At 36.8% G+C, this 25,469-nt stretch overlaps 1 protein-coding gene across 14 annotated transcripts in view; it reads left to right on the top strand.

The window, feature by feature from the left end:
* LOC106869544 (leucine-rich repeat flightless-interacting protein 2) overlaps positions 1-25,469 on the top strand; it is a 217,385-nt gene that overhangs the window by 131,074 nt on the left and 60,842 nt on the right. For 7 of the 14 annotated variants that reach the window (XR_016243241.1, XR_016243240.1, XM_089357980.1 and 4 more), the window contains exons 2-6: positions 7,018-7,056; positions 12,036-12,122; positions 19,773-19,823; positions 20,486-20,557; positions 24,193-24,363. Coding sequence is in view for 12 of the 14 variants with exons in the window: in XM_089357980.1 (XP_089214106.1) it covers positions 7,018-7,056; positions 12,036-12,122; positions 19,773-19,823; positions 20,486-20,557; positions 24,193-24,363 (420 nt within the window). In the remaining 2 variants the exon portion in view is untranslated. Of the gene's footprint in view, positions 1-7,017; positions 7,057-12,035; positions 12,123-15,864; positions 15,996-16,088; positions 16,245-19,772; positions 19,824-20,485; positions 20,558-24,192; positions 24,364-25,469 lie in introns of those variants that run through there. The other 7 variants (XM_089357978.1, XM_089357977.1, XM_089357981.1 and 4 more) reach the window with 3 other exon arrangements.

Genomic DNA, 25,469 nt, shown 5'->3' with positions numbered 1-25,469 from the left:
GAGCTATCACTATAGAAATATAGTAAAACAGCTGTCAACTGTTAATGGATTTGATTCTTATGATTTGTCAATTTCTGTAGCTGTATGTGTTTATGTGTGATGATAATATATGTATAGCAATGTGTGTGTCATCATCATCATCATCATCGTTTAACGTCCGCTTTCCATGCTAGCATGGGTTGGACGATTTGACTGAGGACTGGTGAAACCGGATGGCAACACCAGGCTCCAGTCTGATTTGGCAGAGTTTCTACAGCTGGATGCCCTTCCTAACGCCAACCACTCAGAGAGTGTAGTGGGTGCTTTTACGTGTCACCCGCACGAAAACGGCCACGCTCGAAATGGTGTCTTTTATGTGCCACCCGCACAAGCCAGTCCAGGGGCACTGGCAACGATCTCGCTCGAAAATCCTACAGGAGCCAGTCAGGCGGTACGTGGTAATTATATGCAGAGTGACGTTTGTCCGTGTGTATGTGTGTGTGTGTGTATACATACATCCACACATAGTTGTGTAGGTGTGTAGATTGTCTAACAATGCCAGGTATGTGTATGTATGTGTGTCTCATGGTGTTTGTGTGCATGCATGAGTGTGTCTTGTGATGTATCTATGTGAGTGTGTGTACATATGTATATAAATATATCATAGTGTGATCTCTGGTTACACCAAATCATTTCTGTATGCATGTATACACACACATACACACACACATACACACAAACCAGTTGGTGTAAACAAACTCCCATTGCTATTCATGTACATGTTCTCTCTCCTTCTCTCTCTTCACACAAACGCAGTACCTACCCTTATCTCTCTCTCATCAATCATCATTTAGCTCTTGTTTTCCATTAATAATAAATCTAATCCTTTGTTTTCCCACTATATGCCATCTTCTTGCTATTATCTCCCTTCCCCTTCCCTCTTCAATGTTGAATCACATATCTTCATCTTTTAACTTTTACTATAAATGTACATTGTTCTTATCTCTTTCCCCTCTTCCTCTCTCATTAATATCCTACATTGCTTTCTTTCTTTTTCTCTTTTCACACTAATTTATTATTTTTTTTTTTGGTTTTCATATAAATAAAAAGACTCTTGTAATTGTTGTTGCTGTTGTTATTCTACTTGCTAATTGTTTTAAATATTTCGTTACTGTAGTTTGTATGGTAGGCTAATAACACAATAGATAATACATATACAAATATATATATTTATATATATATATATACACACACACACATATACATATACACTTTTTGGGAATGCTGGATCTCGAAGGACATAAAGCTATAAATAGTAACATGTAAATATTTAGTTAAAAAACCCCTTTTGTATAGAAAAAAATCGGAGGCTGCTCATGGAATATTTCAACACAATATTCACGTTCTATTTTTTATAGCTTTATGTGCTTTGAGATCCACTGTCCCAAAAAAGAATTATAAAATTATGACACCAACAATGTATGTCGTAGTAATAATAATAATAATCATCATCATTATGGGTGCAACTTAAGGAAACGTGTGTAGCGGTGCATTAAAATATTTATAGGTGCAATTTAAGGAAACGTGTGTAGCGATGCATTAAAATATTTATAAATTTCATCTATGGAATATTATTATTATTAATATATTTATCCGACATTATATCAGTGCAGCTCAGTGCAACCCCAAAAAACTGCTATTGCCAGTTGGTATCATTAAGCTGTAGCGGGCATAATGAAATAGGAGCTGTCATATGCATATTCAAAAATGTTTCCCGTGAACGAACTGAAAGGGTGTGTGTGTGTGTGTAAATAATAGGGAGTTCAGTTTATTGGAGAACTGCAATAAATGGTTCTTTTCGTCAGTTTTGCTTATAAATATTGCAGGTGCTCAATAGACTGAACAGCTTATTCCTTTATTTGTAGTGCAAGTGGTTGAGTATTTCATGGGTAGATGTACCATTAAATCTTCAGGTAGAATCAGTTCCACACAGTGTGTGTCAAGACTGACCCTTTGAATTTTGAAGCACAATCCATCAAGTGGGCTTCCATATAATTTCCATTTTCCCAGTTTCACTCACAAGACTTGGGTCAACCCAAGACTGTGGTAAAAGAAGCATTTCCAAAATGTTATATGCAGCACATTATGATTGTGAAATGAACTTACATGTAACATATATGTGATGGACTCTCTCGTTGAAGATGATGAGTGAATGTTCAGCTTTTTACTGAATGATCCGCACAAATGATTTGTTTATAGTGATCGAATGTTTGTCACACATTAGTCCACTCTCCTCCTTCAAATTGACGTTACCTGAACAGGTGCACTGTGTGTACCATGTGTCAGGTGTTGAAGTAATTGCAGAGCAATGTGAGATGAAGTGTTTTGCTCAAGAATACAATGCACTGCCTGATCTAGGAACTGAAATCGTGTTCATGTGCGCAACACCATAACTAGACCGTCATGCATCCTCACTTATATGTATGTGTAATATAAAACATAAAGTGATGAGCTGGCGAAATTGTTAGCACGTTGAACAAAATGCCTAGTGGCATTTCTTTCAGTTTTTTGCTTTCTGAGTTCAAATTCTGCTGAGACCAGCTTTGCCTTTCATAGCCCTTTGGGGGTCAGTAAAATAAAGTACCAGATAAGCATTGGAGCCAATGTAATCAGTTTATCCCTTCCTCATAAAATTGTTGGTCTTGAACCTTGGAACAGACCAGTGTCCTGTTCAGTGAGAATGTTGCGATCTCCGTCACTTCTATGCCTTAGAAACTGCGTAACCAACCTTATGAATTCTAGGGCTCAAAAAAAAAAAAAAAAAAAAAAAAATATATATGTACATATACATATGAAGGCGCATGGCTCAGTGGTTAAGGTGTTGCACTCTTGATTGTGAGATCATGGGTTCGATTCCCAAACTGGGTGTTGAATTGTGCTCTTGAGCAAAGCACTTCATTTCACATTGCTCCGCAATCATTTCTTCATCTGACATGTGGCACCCGTTGCACCTGTACAGGTAATGTCGATTTGATGGAGGGAGTGAGCGTATGTGTACACAAACCTTTGATCACTATAAACAAATCATCTGCGTGGTTGTTCGATAAGAAATGGTCAAACCCCCTCATGTCATCTAACAACTGGAAAATCCATCATATACATATGTATATATAACACACAAACATGCCACAAGAAGCAGCACTATTTAATTACTATATACGAAACCTAATATCAATGCTAACTATATTATCTTTGATGTAGCATGTTTGTGCTAGTATGTGTTTTTTTTTTGTGTGTGTGTATACAGTGGAACTAAGCTTTTTTGTTGTTTCTTTGTGTATTTTTAAAATATAATTTTGTTTTTATTTGTTGCTCTCTATATATGCTAACAACATGCTTTGCTTTTTTTTCGTTTTGTTTGTATGTTTTATATATATATATTCTTCTCCACTAAATATGACCATTGTAGCATCACTTGAATAGAAACACGTTCAAAAGGTTTAAACATCAACCCCCTTCTTCTCCAATTCAAAATGTTGTTCTTGGGTAATATTATGTTAATATGTTATTATGTAAACAATTATTATAATTACTACCAGTGTGGCTTATAACAATACCATGTTTTATGTATTATTTCTATTATGGTGTATAAATTTATAGATCTTTATAGCATCATTTAATTCTTTTGATCATAGTTTAGGTTGTTTAAAGCATAATACTCAGGTACACGAATGAACAGGATAATGTTTATAGATTATTATTTACATTATGTGTTCAAATTCTGCTGAGGTCAACTTTATCTTTCTTCCTGGGGATAAGGGTTGATAAAGTCAAATACTAAGGGTGATATAATTGATCCTAACCCAGATAGAGGCCTTGTGTCTAAATCAGTATTATCATTAATGTATAGTAAAACTGTTCTATCGAACAAAATGTATTTGGGTATTTGTTCCGATTTCTTATGTTCTCGGTTCAAATCCCATTGAAGGCAGACATCAGGGATAGCTGTCAAAAATAAAGTGGAATTCCTTTTTTTTTTTCTTGCAATATTTTTCATCATTTTTATGTTATCCCACATCCTAAAACTTTGGAAAACAAGGATTTTTTGCAATTTTTTTAAAAATTGTGAATTCAAACTTCTTAACACTCTCTCCCTGCTTTATGATGCCTTTGGAATGTCACAGATAGAATTAATTTTTTTCCCCCTGTATTTTTCATAATTTTATAATATTACACATTCTGAAACACTTATAATTTATTTTCTTCATTTAAAAAAAAATTTTTTTTTAAAATCCACGTTGTTCAATTTTTCCTAACTTCATGCAACACAAAATGAATTTATTAAGCTGCTGGAATTTTCAAAGAAGTATTTTTTTAGGAGGATAATTTCAGTTTGAAATGTAGAAAAAATATTTTTAATTGAAAGAGAAAGTATAACAGGACATTCTTTTGCTTTTCCCTCCTTCTATCATAGCAACAGTTTGTCACAACATCTTTTCCAACTAAAACACTATGTTTCTATTTCATTTTTTTTTTCTCTATATATTTTTCCAACTAACTGAATATTTCTTGTTGAGAAATATTGGTTTCAAGTTTTGGTACCAGACCAGCAAGTTTGGGATAGGGAGTAAGTCTACATCAGCTCCTTTGCTCAACTGCTACTTATTTTATTGCCTCCAAGAGGTTGAAACGCAAAGTCAACGTTGGCAGAATTTGTACTCAGAATATAAAGATGAAATGCCACGAAGCATTTTGCCTGGCGTGCTAATGATTCTCGCTGCTTGTTACCTGGCTGTTGAGAAATATTGATATCCTAAACTAAAGGATAACAGCTGACCAATAGTATCCTTGCATCTTGAAATGAAGGCTAATGAAGTTTTGTTTTGCTTGGGAATTGAAAAGATAATACCCGCAAAATTCAATTTGATAGGAATTACATAGATTTCTATTTGTCTTTATCTGTACATTTTCTAAGTGAATATTTCTTTCCTTGGGAGTGGTGGTGATGGTGGTGGTTGTGGGGGCATTATTTTCTAGTCTGTAAGTCAAACTGTTTTAATGAAAAAAGGCAACACTGTCATGAGTTGTTAGCCGTTTGACACAAACACAATGTGATGGGTTGAAAAAAAAATTTAATAAACATATGTAATATGGTTCAGTTGTTATTTTTAGCAGCTCAAAAAACCACGAGCAGCTCAATAAGTTGAATTAATTTTTTGTGGTGTGTAGAAGTTTTTACAGGATGGCAATAGTGGGGTGGGGGTGGGGGTTGAAGCAACAGAAATAAAAATAAACAAAAAATGGTTGGTGGTGGAGTCAGAAAGATATTAAAAAAATTAAATTTTGGATAATCCCCCACCCCACCTAAGAATAATAAAGTCATATGTGTTACAAACATTAATACTGGAAAATTACTGAAAGATACAATGAAGTGGAGTTAAGATATTTGAGAAACGTGGATTTTTTTTTTGTGGGGTGGAGGGTGATTTATATATGGATTCTAAGTGTTTCAAGATGTGCAATATTATAAAATGGTGAAATGAAATAAGAAAAAAAAAAAAAAAAAAAATCATTTTAATTGTGAGTGATTCCGAAGGTCTGCTGTGTCAAGGTCGATTCAACCCATTCTGTTCTTTGATTATCATCACACCAGCCCTAAGATACAAGCTTGTGGTTGTTTATGTTCAACCACGAACCATTCATCGTTAGAACTCTATAAATGTATATTTTGTTAGACGTTCTGGTGTGACTCGAAGGGGATTTAGCTGCTATTTGTTTCCATCTTCAACGACCACGTAGATGTCTCCCGTGTCGCTGGTCTATGTCAGCTTATATTAACAAACATACTCAAAGCGGTTTTGCTGAACATATCAAGGGGAATAACTCTGGTTTCATATTGAGTGTCCCTCGTCCTTTGAGTTAGCTCCAAGAGCTCAACCACCCCCACCTCCTCTCTCGTTTGTTTTCCCTTTCTTTATTTCTCCCTCCCTCCCTCCCTCCCTCCCTCCCCTACCTGTTTATTTATATTATCCACATGTGATGCAACTCTGGTCATATTTGGTAGAATTTTCTGTGCAATCTTTACTTTTTCCCCCTCCTTACTTTTACATAATTTATATACATTTGTCATCATCATCGTCGTCACAACTGCTACCATCGCCATCATTTTGATCATTGTCATCATCATAACAATATAACATGGTTGTATGAACTTTAGCTTCTTCCTCACCCTTCCCCTAGTGATGAACCTTGGCTCTTTTGCTGATGCCTCACAACCTTCCTAGGTGTGTGCGTGCGTGTGCGTATGTGCGGGGGGGGGGTGTTAATGTTAGTTGCGAAGATGTGTATGTGGTGAATCAAGGCTTGGTTTAGGCATCTCCTATTTCCTCCTAAGTGTGGTAGATATAGCCTGGTCTAGATACCTCTGTCTCTTGGTAGCAGACGTGATGAGTGTCTATAGTGTGACCCAAACCCTTTCTGCACCAGCAGTAGGTGTTGTGGAAGTCCACCATAACATCCAGACCATCCCTTCACTCTTTGCAGTATGGTGATTGTCCACAGTATAGTCTAGACTACTTGCTGTCTTAGGTGTAGTAGGTGTAGTAAGTGCCTATGATATGGTCTCGACATTTCCCCCCTTTTTAGCAGTAAATATAGATGTGGTGGATTCTGGGTTCTCCCTTTCACAATTCCATCATCAACATGTTGGCCTTTCCTGATGATGCAAAGCCTTCAGAAGTTTTCCCCTTATTTCATTCCTGAGCTTGCAGCCCTCCACAGGATGGTCCTCAAAACACTGTTTACAAATCCCCCCAAAGAAGTCTCCATCTCTCACCTCCTCACTCATTACTGACCACAGTGTTACTTCTGACTGTATGACTGGTTAAAGCCATAAGACTATCATCTTCATTGCCATTGTCATCATCATCATCTTTATCATCATAAATAACTGTTAATCTATTCTGTGCTTTTTGCTTGCTTTGTGCCAAAATTCTGCTCTTAAATGTTGCTGTTTTCTTTATTTTCCTCTTCTGATAGCCATCAGTGTTCAGAGACTTTCTCCGCTGGGAGAGGTGGGTAAGTGGGTCCAAGTCTTCTCCTCTTTGGCTAACTCAGCCCTGACAGACTGTCAGGAGACAAACAATCGTGAAATGGCAGGCATGGAGGAAATGGTGATAATGCTAAAGAAGAGGAGGAGAATGGTCACTGTGGAGATGGACAATATGATCTAACATGTTGTATAATAGAGACAATCATCAAGTCTAATGCATCATAAAGTAGCAATGATTGTCAGTTCTAACTTGTCACATAAGAGTGGTTGGTAGCTATTAGTATTAGTCTAACATATACACACACACACACACACACACACACACACATCATTCTACATCAGTGGCTCCCAGCCAAGGACCTCTTTTATTTAAATGAGTTTTCCCATGGACCCCTTTTAATATCCTTGTGTGTGTGTGTGTGTACACACACACACACACACACACACACACACACACACACACACACACACACACACACACACACACACACACACACACACACACATATATATGAAATTTTGACCACCAGGCATCCATGTTCTACATGGTCCTCAGGTTTAATATATATATACATACACACACACATATATATATATATATATATATATATATATATATATATACACACATACATAGACACACACGTGTGTATATATATATATATATATATATATATATATACACACATACATAGACACACACGTGTGATAATTCTGTATACAGTAGCAGCCATCAAGTGTAATTTTACACAATACACACACACACACACTCATATCTATATACATAGTGTTAGTTTACATGATTATCAGCAATGAGCATTTTTTTAATTATCTGACCCCTCTCTCTCTCTCTCTCCCTCTCTCCCTCTTTCTCTTTCTCTCTCTCTCTCCCTCTCCCTTACACACACAGTAATGGCCATTAGGTTTAGTATAATAATGCAATCACATGTAATTCAATTCAGTGTACATTACACAGCTCTCAGGTCTGCTACAACACCGTACACAGTTATATATCTACATACGCTTCTCCCCCCCCCCCCCTCCGCCGGGTTAAATTTTAAACATTACCTCTGGGTTCTAATACAAACAGTTAAGTACTTGTCCTGAAGTGATCAGTCACAATAAGTGATGTAGGTTTACAGTAGTTCTTTTACTCCCAATATACTCAGTCATGTCTGTCACAGTCTCTACTACTATATACTCTACAATTTCTCCATCACCTGGGTTTTTCTCTACTGCTACTACTACTACTGCTGTTCTTTATTACTACTACTACTACTACTACTAACACTACTACTACTACTATAGTTGATTCCTTGAAGCTAGTTTGTGGCTCTGTTAATATATTTCATAGTTTCTATAGTTCTGCATGCTAGCATCCAAATAACCATTTCTTTTGTTCTCAGCAATTTGGAATTATCTGGAGAGACTTCATCGAGTTATTGCTTTGGATTATTATTATTATTATTATTATTATTATTATTATTATTATTATTATTATTATTATTATTAAGGTGGGAAGCTGGCAGAATTGTCACTGCACCAGGAAAACTGCTTAGTGGCATTTTCCCCAACTTTGTTCTGTGTTCAAGTTGTTTTGAAGTTGACTTTGCCTTTCATCCTTCCGAGGTCAATGAAATAAGTACCAGTTACACACCGGGGTCGACGGGATTGACTTGCCCCCTCCTGCAAAATTTAGGACCTTGTGCTTATAGTAGAACATTATTATTATAATTATTATTATTATCATCATTATTATTATTATTATTATTATTATTATTATTATTATCATTATTATTATTATTATTATTATTATTATTATTATTATGGCAGTGAGCTGGCAGATTCAGTTGCATGCTGGGCTTAGTGGCATTTCATCTGACTTCATGTTCTGAGTTCAAATTCTGCCAAGGTCAACTTTGCCTTTCATCCTTTCAGGGTTGATAAAATAAGTACCAGTTAAACACTAGGGTCAATTTAATTGACTAACACCCTCCCAAAACTTGCTGGCATTGTGCCAAAATGTGAAACCATTATTATTATTAAGCTGAGTGAACTAGCAAGACCGTTCGTGCACCAGACAAAATTGCCGACTGGCATTAATAATTACCAGTCAAGTTACTAGGGGTCGATGAAATTGATTTCCTCTTCCCTTTGGAAAAAAAAAAAAAAAAAAAAAAAAACACTGCTGGCCCTGTGCCGAAATTTGAAACCATTATTAAGGGGGCAAGCTGGCAGGATTGTTAACATGCTGAGGGAAAAAAATTATTAGCGGTATTCTGTCTGTCTTTATGTTCTGAGATCAAATGCCATGCTGGTTGACTTTGCCTGTCATCATTTTGGGAGCAATAAAATAAGTACCAGTTGAGGGGAGGGAGTCAATGTAAACGATTAGCCCCCTCACTCCAAATTTCATGCCTCATGCCTGTAGTAGAAAGGATTATTATTAAGGTGGCAAACTGGCAGAATTGTCTACTGGTATTTCCTCTGTCTTCACATTCTGAGTTCAAATTCCACTGAGGTCGGCTTTGCATCCTCATTCTTTTGAGGTTGATAAAATAAGTACCAGTTGAACACTGGGGTCAATGTAATTGACTAATCCCCAACCCTACCCCCAAAATTGATGGCATTGTGCCAAAATTTGAACCCATTATTATTATTATTATTATTATTATTATTATTTCTTTATCGCCCACAGGGGGCTAAACATAGAGGGGACAAACAAGGACAGACAAAGGGATTAAGTCGATTACATCGACCCCAGTGCGTAACTGGTACTTATTTAATCAACCCCAAAAAGATAAAAGGCAAAGTCAACCTCGGTGGAATTTGAACTCAGAACACAACAGCAGACGAAATACCGCTAAGCATTTCACCCGGCATGCTAACGTTTCTCCCAGCTCACCGCCTTTATTATTATTATTGTTGTTGTTGTTGTTGTAGTGAGCTGGTAGAACCATTAGCACACCAGACAAAATGCTTAGTGGCATTTTATCTATCTTTTGCATTCTGAGTTCAAATTCTACCAAAGTTGACCCTGCCTTTCATCCTTTTGGGGTCAATAGAATAGTACCAGTTAAGCACTAGGATCAATGGAATTGATGAGTTTCCTCCTCTAAAATTTCAGGCCTTGTGCCTATAGTAGAAAGAATTATTATTTTGATACTAATATATCTTACTGTTGTTCATCCTGTAGTGATTTTGAGCTATTAACTTTGCTGTTTCTCACTGTAGTTTCCATTAACTCCTCAAATAAATAACGAACTATTCTGTTAATAAACTTATACACTCACACACACATCAAGCATCTTTGTCTGTCAGGTTTTCAAATGTAAATTAAAATGTTTTCCCCTTTGTGTGTATGTGTGTGTGTTAATTTTTGTAAGGGTTCTTGTTTAGCCCCAGGTCAGCCCTGATTAAGCAGACCTTTATATTCCATCTCTCTCTTATGTACAGAAAACCCAGGATTACAATATCCAGTATGTCCTTTAGTGTGGTTTGAATTGAGGGAGATTTGGCCTCTATTTTCATCAAGTTGAGAGACTATGTAGAGGTTGCCACATTGGCTTGGTTTGTAAGGGGTGAGGAGTAAATAATGTTGTGTTGTGAGGAAGAGGTTATTTACTCCTTGGTTCTATGGCATTCCTAATATTATGGTAGCTTATTCTCTTTGTGACAACTAGCTGAGCTGTTGGCACTCCGTCGCTTACGACGTCGAGGGTTCCAGTTGATCCGATTAACGGAACAGCCTGCTCGTGAAACTAACGTGCAAGTGGCTGAGCACTCCACAGACACGTGTACCTTTAAAGTAGTTCTTGGGGATATTCAGCGTGACACAGTGTGACAAGGCTGACCCTTTGAATTACAGGTACAACAGAAACAGGAAGTAAGAGTGAGAGAAAGTTGTGGTGGAAGAGTACAGCAGGGTTCGTCACCATCCCCTGCCGGAGCCTCGTGGAGCTTTAGGTGCTTTCGCTCAATAAACACTCACAACGCCCGGTCTGGGAATCGAAACCGCAATCCTATGACCGCGAGTCCGCTGCCCTAACCACTGGGCCATTGCGCCTCCACCCTAGCTGAGTTAAGTAACATAGAATAAAGTGTTCTGCCTTGAAGCACACTACAATTGAGATAAATCTCTTTGATATCTCCTGGATAAAATACCAGTCTATCTTAGTTAACATTTCCCACATGATATGGTGGTACCTATTCATACTGAAACCTTGGTGAACTGGGGCAGAATAGAATAATGTTCATTTCCAAAAACATTGAAACACTCAGCCGACAAAGGCATCAGTTCTAATAGAGGAATCCTTGTCATGTGATATGCCAACAAGAGATAAGAGCCTCTGCATGGTTCCTTAAACTACTAGAAATAGCAGCCAAATATCATATGTCCTTATATTGAAAACAAAGAGAGGACAACTTAGAATATGTAGTTCTAGATACTCAAAAACACAGGATGGTTGTAGCTAGATTGCCTTTGATGTTAATTTTGGCTGATCAGAGCTGAACCGGGCTAAACTATAGTAACCATATAGTGATATATGCCTTCGTTGAGAAATTACAGCAGCTTCCTTATTGAGCAATGATAATGGAGTAGTTTGTACTAGATCTATCTAATACAAATTTACTCTATAACCGTTGATGTGTTTGTCTGTCTGTCTGTAGTCCTCAATTTGTGGGTGTGTCTGTAATCCTGTAAGGATGTGTATTTCTCTAAGTTATATAATTAATGACCACTGTAATTAACTCTTTGTACATAAAACCTCAAGGCCTATTCAACAAGTTGTTAGTGTTGCTGCTAATCATTAATAATTCTTGATTTTGTTATTATAGTTGATTTCATAACCTTTGTTATCATTGTTGTTGTTGTTGTTGCAATTTATCAGAGCAATTACTGACTATTCAGTATGTAGTTGTTGTTGTTCTTCCTGCCATTCCCCACTGAATCAGATGTCTTAAAGCCTCTATAATAACCCATTGTTGTGTTTCTCCATTACAGGCTGAGGCTAAATTGGCTGCCAAGAGAGCGTCAAGAAGTGAAGCCAGGGAAATCCGAATGAAGGAACTTGAAAAACAGCAGAGAGAGGTAAGTCGACTTTCTCTTCCTCTGCTTCTCCTCCTACCCTTCCTTCTCCTCCTCCTCCTGAATCTTCTTCAGAGATCTCGAGGAAGAGGAGAGAGAGCGATGTGTACTTATGAATTCTTGTAAATGACTTTTGTTGTCAGTAACTTCAAATGGTGGTAATGGGGAAATTAGACTGATTCTAAACAACATTAACGAGAATTGTATTTAAAATCTTAATAAACAACTGAATAATGGTCACTAGACTGGTTTGACTTCCTTGACTGTCCGTCTAGTTCTGTACCTTTTATTAAATTATTTTGTTATAGTACGCAGTGGGGAAACAAGGGGTCCTTTACATTGTCACTCAGTGTGCTAGACATAACAGCCAAATATTCTTAAAATTAAGCACTATTGTCTTCAAATAGGAATGACCTAATGTAACACTGAATGTGCTAAAAGACGGAACGGTCATGCTGGAAATATCTTCAGTCATTGGACTGCTTGATTCAGAGCTAAACCTGATGTTTTAAAGCATCACCGACCATTTAAGTTGGCAACTAACCATGTAATTGTGCACAGTGGAGCCACTGACCATGTCATTCTCCTCAGTAGATCTACGAACTATAATTCTGCACAACGGAGTCATTAACCATCTCAGAATAATTAGAAGAGCTAATGGATTCCAAAATGTCTAGTCTCTAAGAACAAACTAATATATTGATGTCATTTTTCAGAATGATGTCACTGAGACTGGAGCCAGTGCAGACAATGAAATATTTCAATTTACTACTGTACATAACACTCATAGGCAAACTGAAGTTCACAAAAATTTCTCAGTGGAACACCTAATAAAAAAAAATTACCTTGAATGTTTTTCTCATGCATCCTGATGAACCATGTCTCTTGCGGCCTGCTTCATGAAAAAGACTGTTCATGCTTGGTATATATAAACCTTACTGTGTACCACTTTATACAGACTTCACTGGGTAATGTACCCTTGTGTGTAGACATCATGGGAAGAGTGTTGTTGTGAGTAGACCATCCTGGTGAGTGTGCTACTGTGTATAGTCCTCGCTGGTGAGTGTACAAATGTACAGGCTTCATGGTGAGTGCATCACTGTGTAGGTCCAACCTTTGAGTAACTAAATCTGTAAGTCTCACTAGTGATTTAACTAGTATATACACCTCTCTGGTAAGTTTCAGTTAGCACTGATAACAGTGAGATAGCATATTAGGCCTTACATATCTAATCAGTCTTCATAGATATGATTTAAGAAAATTTCTGATAATTCATCAGAATAAGAACAATGAGATAGTAGGGTTGGCATTATTGTTAACAGTAGGGGCGATGCAATAGAGTGGTTGAAATAGAGATTCTGACTGAATTATTGATGGTATTTTGTTTCATTTGTTTACATTTTGAGCTGAAATCAGCACTTTCCATCCCTCTGGGGTGAAAAACCTTTCACCAGTCATATGCTAGCTTTGAGTTTATCAGCCATGCTTTCCCTCTACAAATTTCTGGTCTTGTTTCCAAGTAATAGATATTTGTTGTTACAGAAGATAAAATCTTTGTTGCCCAGTTCTCTACCTAACTTACGACTCTTGATAATTCCAAGTTTCACTTCCACAGGTTTTGTTTCTGAATTCTTCCACAGATTCAGCTATAAGAACAAAATCATTAGCATAGATGAGCTTCCAAAGTCGAGCAGTCTTAAACTCCTCTCTTCTAGTCTGAAGAGCTATGATAAATGAGGGGACTGAGAACTGAGCCCTAGTGAATTCCTACATGCACACTAAATTCATTACTATACTCATTAACTTTCACCTTACTAACTGCACCCTGTACATGGCTTCGACAATGGTCACCAGATGAAATGAGGGACCCTATTAAAGGCTTTCTCCATGTCAACAAATGCCAAGTTCAATATTTTATTTTTGGCTAAGCACTTCTCCTACAGAAGTGTTTAGCCAAACACTTCCTAGAAAAAAGAGCATCAGTAGTGCTTCTCTCTGGTACAAAACCAAACTCATATAGGCTAATTCTCTTCCTAATAAGTTGAGCTTATAACCCTTTCTGTACCTTTTATGACCTGGTCCAGTAATTTAGTACCTCTAATTCTATCTATGACATATCCTTTCCTCTTGTATATAATGCTGCTACATCAGTCATTGAGTATGATACATTCCTGTACAACCTGATTAACCCTTTCGTTAGCAACCTGGCTGAAACCGGCTCTGGTTCTGAGTACAAATGTCTTGTTTTCATAAGTTTTGAATTAAAATCTTCCACCAAACCTTAGTCACAATTTATGTTCCTAACACTAGCTTAATGATAACTAAGTTATTTTACTAAATTCTTTGTTAAAGAAACACAGAGAATCTTAAAATAAATACAGTAATGAAAGGGTTAATTATACAATTGATTAGGCTGTATCTCACTTCACCAAATATTTTAAACATCTCCGTGGTAATTCCTGCAGGACCAGAAGCGTTCCCTGTTTTCATATCCTTAATTGCTTTTTCTCTCATCCTGCTGTCAACTAATAGCTGTCCCTGGTTTTGGGTCTACATTAGGAAGACTCGCCTTCTCCCATGCATTTTTCACATTTAGTAGCCTTTCATAGTAGCACTTCTGTGCTTCTTTCTTTTCAGAATCACAAAGTGCAAGCCTATCATACACATTTCTTGCCTACAACATTACAATTTTCTCTGATATACTGTCTTGCAATCTAGAACACCACATAAAACATTGCTTTCTGCTTCCCTCCTTGTTATATAGAACTATCACCTAGTTTCTCTTTTAGTTACCTGGTATATTTTTATGCTACTCTTATTCTTACAATCCTTTCAAACCTATCTCTTTGCTTTTATGGTTCTTTCTACCTCACTGTTCCACCACATCACCACCCTTGATATGGCTGGAACTTTGCATCAGCCACATTTTTGGTCTGTAGCCCTCAGTAGGTTGTCCCATAAGAACTTCCAGTTATCCTTTAAGTTGTATGTCTCTAACTTCTCATCCTTCTCAACAAATGCTTCCTTTTGAACTTCTCTATATCCCTTACTGTTCAATGGATCTTTCATACCTCCCTTTTACAAACTGGGTTGCTCTCTGAGTCCTTCTAGCTCTAAATCTGAAGCCACTAACTACTAACCTACGTCAGGTTGTACATTCTTCATCAGAGGACTTTGCATATATGAGCATCTCCCTATCTCTGTTTCTGGTGAGAATGTTAAAAACGATGATGGTGTTTGTACATATTCATGTATGTGTATGTTTGTGTGTGTATAAACACATGTACATTTGGTACCTCCAATTGTTGGCTGTCAGTGTCACCAGGGACATCTCTTGGTGGAAGTACTTCATTATATAGCTGGGTCTTCATCCCTTTCGTTTGGGGTCTGAAAATACTTTAGTTACCGACAACTGCTGATAATTTACAAAGCAGAGCTGAGACCATAAACACACAAACACACAGGTTTATCAGTGATGGATGTACATGCATTGCCACGTAAATTGAAATATAGTTGGCTTATGACCTCACTGAGTTTTTAAATCAGCATTTATTAAATCTGTTACATCATCAAATGGTCTCCATATTCAATTGTGACATCACACATACTGTAATCACAGCACCCACCTCCACCACCACCTACCATAACTTTATACATACAAACTTACATATGCATGCAAACACATACACATACAGAGCCTATAGAGATATGGTAGATATAACTACATACTTATATACATGCATGCAGATATGCACATACAAACGTGGTACACACACGCACACTGGTTGTGGTGTAGAATTACCTTGTCAATCTTTTGCTCTTCTCAAGATGTTCTCCTTTCTCAACTTGGTTTCAAGTAACTGGAGCTGATAGGAGGTTTGCTCTGCTCTGCTCTTTATGCTAAACCTTCCTCACTTTTGGATACCTAGTGCTCTCTTTCATTCTAGTTTCTGTTTCTCTCAACCCATCCTCTACTCGTTACCTAACTTTTGCAATCTAAATTTAAAATTTTCGCCAAGCTGGACATTACTTTTCGTTCTTCAGTGAGCAATAAAAATGTGCCAGTCATGGAGTAAATTGAATCAGTTTACTTTTCCTCTTGAAAGTCCCTGTTTTCCTCTTCAAGTAATTATTGTTGTTGTTGTTGTTAAGCCCCAGGTCAGCCTTGATTGAGCAATTCTATGAGCAAGGCTGTTTCAGTCTACCTTAATCACCCTCACTTTATTTCAGTAACACATAACATATACTGGTTACATGTCTCTTTCCCTTTTTTAAGATAGCAACGTGTAAATTGAGGGAGATTTGGCTGTTATTTCTAGCAGGTTGGGCAATAACATTCAGACCACTTTTTTACTTCATTATTTTTGTTGCATTATTTTTGTTGTTTAGCTCTAGGTCAGATGTGACTGGGCAGCTTTATGATTTAAAGTATTCCAACCCTTGACCATACAGTGTTTTTGTTCCAAAATGTTGTGTATTTCAGACTATGTTATCCAATATTTCTTTTCTTACAATTGCAGCATGTGATGAAGGGGAGATTTGGTTGCTATTTTGAGCAGATCAAAGAACTACATAATTTCTCTCTTGAGTCTGATAACAACCGCCACATTAAACACTTTATGGTACTCAACCATGTGTCCTGTTCTGAGTTGAAGTCAACAGTGTTTTTTTGTCTCTTTGGGATGTCTTAAGTACCAGTTATATACTTGGCTTGATTCACTCAATTATACATCTTCCCCTACAGATATCTAACCATGTGGTTGTGTCTGATGAATCTCACTGTTCTCAACCATTTCCATTATTTAACATCCCTCAGAAGACTTTATAAACGATGTCCCGTGACAAAGAGAACTTTGGTCCTTACTGGCCCAGGCCAGTAAGGGCTGTAAACAGGTCCTAGTTTAGCTATTAAAAAGCAAATGACCTCAGTGCTCATTGTTTTGTTAGCTTGCAGTGCTGTGTTCAATCCCTTCTCTGGTTACTGTAGAGCAGGGGTTCTCAACCATTTTTTACCTATGGCCCCCCTTTGATTTCTATTTTGCTTAGTTGGACCCTCTTAACCATTCAGTGCTTAAAAGGTCCTATTGTATTTTTATGATTAAATATCATTAGGAAATGTATAAAAATTGTTAGAATATTTTGTGGACGCATAACTAGTTTATTGCTCATAAACTTTGCTGGTCTAAAGCACAGTTGATAGTTGCAGTGGTAGTAGTGTTTGGTTTCTGTTATTGAACAAGATGTGTAAGTTATTGAGAAAGTGACCACACCCTTTACGTGTCTTTCTCTTTCTATATATAGTAAGGTATGTAGGTTATATACAACAACATGATAGCTAGGTATACACATTGACAATAGGATGTAAACAGCAATACTACCAGAACAACAACAACGACGACTGGGTTTCATTTACTTTAAATCCTGCTTAGTTGTGTTTCTTCTGGCTTTGTGTTCTAGGTTCAAATTCCAAAGGAGGTTGACCTTGCCTTTCATCCTTTCAGAATGGGGTCAATATAGCTCCTCTTCCAAAACTTCTGAAATTTACTTTAACCCTTTAGCATTTAAACAGGCCATATCCAGCCCGAATATTCTACCTATCTTATGTTCAAACTGGCCAGATTTGGCCTCTCACACCAACCCTACAATATCATTCTAAAAATTAAGTTATCCTCATCAACATCTCAAAGCTACAAGATGTGTATAATTAATCCAAGACCTGTGAATAAATAAGTTTTACTTTTGACAGAATCTGAACACTGAAGAGTTTAAGTCATCTTTTTTTGTGTTGGTTCTAGAGGAAGGGTAAGGCTCTCCTACATAGTGATGGTCTAAGAAAGACAGGAGCAAGGAGAGTGAGGATTCCAGAGGGTTTTATAATGTTCTGGGAAGAAGAGATTGAGCACAGCGATTTGTGTGGGGCCTGGAGGTGGGGGGGGGACACAGTAAGAATGATGAGAGGAAGGGAAAGGAGTGGGTTTAGAAATACCTGAATGGAGGTGGTTGATGATAATGTGTTTTGTTACAGTTGTGGTGGTGATGAAAGTTTTTATCATTATTTTCAGAATCGGTAGAGCATCAGATCGACTGTGTCCCTTTCATATTTTGAGTTTGGATTTGGATTCTACTGAGACCAACTTTACCTTTCATCCTTCTGGAAGGGTTTGGAGTACTGGTGGCGATGGTCTATAACAGTCAAGTGTTGGGCTCAGTTGCCAACTGTAACCTCACCACCACCTTTCTCTCCTAAATCTGTGCCCCAGTACCTCTAAGTTAGAAATTGTCACTGCTGTTTGCTATATTGTATTTTATTGCTGAAAATGACTGTACTGCCATTGCTGCAGCTGTTGCTGTATCTACCACATCCACTATTACTACAAGAATCTAGCAGATACTGATCATCGTCATGATCCACTCTGTTCCATTCTTGACCTTCACACATTTGATATCTCTTTTACTCTTTTACTTGTTTCAGTCATTTGACTGTGGCCATGCTGGAGCACCGTCTTTAGTCAAGCAAATCAACCCCAGGACTTATTCTTTGGAAGCCTAGTACTTATTCTATCGGTCTCTTTTGCCGAACTGCTAAGTTACAGGGAATGTAAACACACAGCATCGGTTGTCAAGCGATGTTGGGGGTCAAACACAGACACACAAACATATACACATACACACACATACATATATACGACGGGCTTCTTTCAGTTTCCGTCTTCCAAATCCACTCACAAGGCTTTGGTCGGCCCGAGGCTATAGTAGAAGACACTTGCCCAAGGTGCCATGCAGTGGGAATGAACCCGGGACCATGTGGCTGGTAAGCAAGCTACTTACCACACAGTCACTCCTGCGCCTGGATATATTAATAATATCCTTCTTTTTCTTCAGCTGTATGTTGTAGGTGAATGTTGACCCTTCTTGTTCAGTATTCATCTCTGGCACTCACATGTGGACCACAAGGCCTGGTTTTGATCTGTAGCAGCAATGTTGCAGGTGAAGCTACTTGATGCAATGAAGAATTTACGCATCTCATGTGTTCTTTTGCATTCTCTCTCTTGTTTCTCCTGAATGGCTGGAATTATGAGTTTCAGCAATCGGTGCTATTCGTCACTCCACAGAGCCTTTCTCCCAGTTGTATGGGGAAATGCCAGAGTTCTTCATATGTCTCTTCAGCACATCCCTGTATTGTAACCTCTGGCCACTACGGTTCTGCCTGCCCTGACACAGTTCAGCATTGAAAACTACCTTTGGAAGCCTGCCACCCTCCATCGTTCAAACATCTCCTGCCCAGAAATTAGAAGCTCCAAATGTTACAAATCAGTAAAGAAGCTTTTATGGGGTGGGGTTGGAGGTCATCTCAATCTGTTAGAAACAACAGCCATATATCCTTCATATCACAGTCTACTGTTTTTTTGTTTTGTTTTGTTTTTAGAAAACGGGAAGGCTACATTAGATAGTGTAGTTCTAGATAGACTGTCTGAATAAGACAAGATGGTCATGGCTGGAATTTCTTTGATCGTAGGTCTGCTGGATCAAAATTGACCTGGGGCTACGTGTCGACACCCATTCCAAATATTTTGACATTGATTTCCTTCCAACACAACACAACTCAACCATTTTCTCTTTAGCTTTTCACCTACCTTTCTTTTTATTCCACAGAATGAAGAGAAACAAGATCGGCTATACGAACTGTCTAATGATATACCAAAGGTATGTATATGCGTGTGTGTGTGTGTGTGTGTGCAGTAAGTGATCTTTCTTCCTAGAATGACCACTCTTTTCCATTGGATGAAACTGAACATTACTGTTTACATTTAGTTCTTTTTCTTTCCTTGACTTAAACGTGTGTGTGTGTGTGTGTGTGTGTGTGTGTGTGTGTGACAAATGGTGTAGTCATCTTGTTCACCAACTCCTGTCAAAATGTCCAACCCATGCCAGTGAACAAAAATGAATGTTAAACAACGATGCTGGTAATGACAGTGATGATTTGCAGTTTGCTTTCTCAAATCCATAATCATTTCTAGGCCTTCACATTTCATTATGATGTGACATTACCAGTGTTGCTACCTGTTTATTGGAAGCAGAACCGGTGCGAATGGTGTAGATATTATTATCAGTATTGTAATGTTACACCCATAACATTTGTTTGTCATCATTGAGGTGTTTATTTCCGTTAATGACTACTATAATTTGTTATCTCTGTGCTTGTTTTAGCTTTATGCTGATAGTAATTATTATGAAAGGAATGCCTAATCAGTGAGTGACCAGGATGATTGTGCACGTCGGTTGTAATAAACACAAGCATTTGTCCTGTAGTGTTTTATAAGTGTCTTCACTCACCATCTAACCGTAATACTGTTTATCAATAACAGAACACCATGAGACATGCAAACAGCCGACGGGGAAGCGACGATTCATCGGAGGAGGGAACACGTGAAATAAAGGTTAGTTTAATTCCAGTTTGTTCATTTTTGTATTGTGTGTGTGTATTGGGTCATCCCATAAATAATGCGTTTTTTTCAATTGCATGAACTAAAAGTTAGAGAGGGACAGGATAAACTACCTGCATCAATTTGCTGTAAAAGCTGGTAGTAATTTTACCTTATGCTTATTCTTAGTGCAAGTTTTGAAGAGTGCAGTTCGATTTTAATTGTTATTTTTTCAAAGCTATAATAGAAGTGACAAAGCAGCATATTCAACATATTTTGCTTTATGAGTTCAATAAAAGCAACAATGCAATGGAAAGTGCGAGGAATATTAATGCAGTATATGGGGATCGGACAATAAGTGTAAGCCAGTGTCAACAGTTGTTTTAGAAATTCTGAGCCAGAAACTACAGCCTAGAAGATGACCCTTGTCCTGGAAGATCCTTAGAGCTTGATGAGGACGTCCTGCAAACCCTGGTGGAACAAAATTCCATTGTAACAGTTGAGGAATTAGCTTGGATTTCGTTATTCAACCATTCGTCAACATCTGTGTGCCATCAGAAAGTCAGCAAATTGGGTCAATGGGTTTTCAAGTCTAATTGGATTAAATGGTTTTCCGAGTCAAATTCGGTCAATGGGTTTCCGAGTCTAATCGCGTGCAGAGAGTGAACGTGTGCTCTTCTTTGCTGTCATGTCTCATGAATGAGTCTTTTTTTGGACCGAATAGTGACTGGTGATGAGAAATGGTTTTATGGCATAAAATCATCCTTTCCTTGAAAGGTTGGTAACAGGAAGAGCTGCAGCTATAAAGTTCTATCTCAAATATGTCTCCACCCAATACACATTAGCATGGATTGTCACAGTATGAGTCAGTTCCTATCACTGTCATGTACGTGTGTATGCATACACACGTCCTCTTTTATATACTACACATGCTTACTAGATCTCTCTCTCTCATGCACTATGCATATATATATATATATATATATATATATATATATATATATATATATATATATATAGTTCGTAGAAGAGAATCAGATATTCTGTGTACAGATTACATTTAGTAGTGCTTAAGTGGGTAGAGAAGTAAATGTAAGGACAAGCGAGTTAGGCAGGTCAATGTACAAAGTATATCAAATACATGAAATAGAAAAAAATGTATGTAGATTGATTCCATTGTCGGATGAGATGAGCCTCTGTCATCAGGAAAATGGTCTTACATTTGAGGTGTTGACAGAAAGAAGTCAAAAGATGGAAAAATGTGTGTATGTATGTATGTATGTGTATATATATATATATATATATATATATATATATATATATATGGTACTTTTTACTATAGCCTTGGCTTGATCGAAGCCTTGTGAGTGGATTTCTTAGATAGATACTGAAAGAAGCCTGTTGTGTACATTATGTACATATATATATATGTGTGTGTGTGTGTGTGTGTTTGACCCCCACCACTACTTGAAAACCAGTGTTGGTCTGTTTAAGTCTCTGTAACTTAGCGGTTCAGCAAAAGAGCCAGGTAGAATAAGTACCAGGCTTTAAAAAAATTTTTTTAAAGTACAGGGGTTGATTTGTTTGGCTAAAATGCCCCAGCATGGCTGCAGTTTGATGACCGAAATGAGTAAAAGATAAAACAAGGCATATATGGGAAAAGAACATATATAAAGCTATGTTTCCAAGAAGCCCAACATGTTTTTTTGATACGTTTCTCTGAAATTTACTAAGTTCTGCTCTTTATTCTGAAATGAAAACTAAAGAAAAATCTGTTGGCGTTTTAGGTTTCAGGTTTCTTTCCTGTAATGAAACTGTAATAGCTTCAAGTAAGCATGACCATTGACATTTTTAGTCAACTAGGATTTGACATACAACACTGTGGGCCTGACCAATAGGATGTGCATTCATTTAAGCTTGTGTATGTGAAATTTGAACCAGAGAAGTGAGTGCAGAACATTGAAACTGTGAAATATTTACACCATATTTTGACTGCTGTATCAGTGTGATGTTCAATATATTGGGATGTTGTAAACAATAAAATAAGCAATGTTTGAACTTTTTGTACCTGGGAAATACACAGTGAAACACTTTCATGCTGAAAAACTTTGCAGTAAATAATTAATTAAAGTTGCAGTTACTAATTTCAGCATGTCAGGCATTAAGGAGTGGTATACAATTTATAATATATATGTTTTTGTGTACGTACTTCCTTATTTTTTTAAGCAGCAGAAAGTCACAAAAGTGATTCAAAGCTTAGAGTTTTTTTGCTGTTTAAAAATATATATATATATATATATATATGTATTCATATATGTGTGTGTGTGTGTGTGTGTGTGTGTGTGTGTGTGTGTGTGTATATATATATATATATATATATATATATATATATATACTACACTCTTTGAGTGGTTGGCGTTAGGAAGGGCATCCAGCTGTAGAAACTCTGCCAAATTAGATTGGAGCCTGGTGTTGCCATCCGGTTTCACCAGTCCTCAGTCAAATCGTCCAACCCATGCTAGCATGGAAAGCGGACGTTAAACGATGATGATGATGATGATGATGATGATGATGATGATATATATATATATATATAGTTGAAATTTATAGAAAAACAAAAGACTAAGATAGGTGTATGAACAACATTCAGGTGTATTAGTTTGATGCTCGGGAAAGTGAGAAAGTCTTGTATGTTTTGAGCCTACGCTCTTCAACAGAAAAAGAAATAAGAGAAAATAAACAGAGAGAGAATAAAAAAAACTTGTGGATTATATATATATATATATATATATATATATATATATATATATGCATGTATGTGTGTGTTTATGTAATTTAATATAAATGAAGGAACAGGAGATTATGCAAATGAAGTTCATTGCATAATCTGTTCTTTATCATTTATCTAATTTCCTATTACACTCTGTCTTTGACTAGCACTTTATTCTGAAACCTATGTATATTGAGTTCTAGTACCAGGTGATTAGTGTTGCTGTGCCTAAGTGAAATATTGAAATATATTTATGAATATATATTTGTTTGTGTGTGTATGTGTATATTTATTTGTATGTGCATTTATGTAAATGTATGTATATGTATGTACATCTGTATGTATATGTGTGTGTTTGTCTGTGTATATATGTATCATGATGATGATATATTTATATATGTGTGTATTTGGATTTGTAAGTTTATGCGTGTGTGTGTGTGTGTGTGTATATATATATATCTATATATATATATAGATATATATAGATATATATATATATATATATATATATATATATATATATATATATAGAGAGAGAGAGAGAGAGAGAGAGAGAGAGAGAGAGAGAGAGAAAAAAAACAACTGATGAAAGGTCGTTCTTTATGCTGTTTGTCTTGTTTTCCATTTGTGTCTTTCGTTGTTTGAAAAAATAGTTCATATGCCATGTACTCGTACTTCGTATTTTTTTGTTGTACACATTTCATGATGTCCTGTGCCCACATATGCATGTATATATGTATAGATGTATGTATGTACATATACGTATGTATATACACATATATATATTATTTATATTATTATAATATATCTATTGTAGGTATGCATATATAATTTGTATTTTTTATATTTCATCTCTTTCTTTGTCTCTCTGTTATTACAGTCACAGCTGAATGAATTAGAAGATAAGTACAAAAAAGCTATGGTGGGTTCAGCCCAACTCCATAATGAGAAGCAGGCCCTTGTTTATGAAGTTGATCTCCTTAAGGATCAGGTGGAAGAACAGGAGGAAGAAGTCATTGAATATCAACGTCAGTTTAAGGATAAATGTAAAGTAAGTTTATTAAGTGCTCCATTTCCATGTGGCAACATGTTTTTGCTGAGTTAAAAGCCACATGTTTTGTGTAGTAGCCTGCATTTTGTGTAGACATAGTTGGAGATAACAGGGTCTCCTCCCGCAGGCTTCGGTCAGTGGTTTATCAGTTATAATCATCCATAAGTGTTAGAAATAAGTAACCTTCACACTTACCACTTTTGTTGTTCTGAAAGAGGGAGAGACTAAGTGGTTGTTTGATCTGCTCAAAATTGCAGCCAAATTCTCTTAAATTGTGTCATACCGCTTTCAGAAATGAGGGACACTTTGCACAGTATAATTCAAGATATACAAAATAAAAGAATGACCACTGCTGTGAAGGCTTGTTGCCTAGTGGTTAGGGTATTGCACTCATGATTGCTAGATCATGGGTTCAATTCCTGGGCGATGTGTTGTATTCTTGAACAAAACACTTCTGTTTGCAAGATGTATCTATAAAGCTAATTTAGGGGTCCACCAGAGTAAAATAGTAATCAAAGGGGTCCATAGGTAAAAAATAGTTGAAAATTACTGATGTTGAGGCATCCTTCATGGCTTGTTATGACTGTGTGATTTAACTCTTCCTCAGTGATACAAACCCATAGGTATCACCTCTCTTTCTATGTCACAGAAGAGTGGTTAGCTGTAGGAAGAAGCTTATTCAACTGTAAAACTGCATACACACAGATAAAAAAGCAATAAATTAACTATGTCAGGTCTCTTATTTCTTGTACGTGACTGGAAGTATTATCTCCTCTGACAGAAGTGCTACTCTAAAGCAATGAGTTCACTTCCAAAGGTTCACAATTACAAGTTTGAATTGTACAGCAGTTCATTTAGACCATTACACCAATTTTGAAGTACTAGCATTATACACATGTTCTTGAAATAAAGTTCTTGTGTTACATGTGTGATGTAAAAAGTAATTGACTGAAGTAAAAATGAAAAAAATGAAATCAACCTACCTCTCATGGTAGAATAGAGATACAGCAATTTGATGTTTCATTCAACTAAAACGAGTCTTTCTCAGAATTCCTGAACAAGAATAGAGCAAATGTTTCTGTGGAATGAATATTTCTACTCTGGTT

The sequence above is a fragment of the Octopus bimaculoides genome, chromosome 9 (assembly GCF_046866305.1).
Source record: "Octopus bimaculoides isolate indiv1 chromosome 9, ASM4686630v1, whole genome shotgun sequence".
Lineage (NCBI taxonomy): Eukaryota > Metazoa > Mollusca > Cephalopoda > Octopoda > Octopodidae > Octopus > Octopus bimaculoides.
This window is presented reverse-complemented; position numbering and strand designations above follow the sequence as displayed.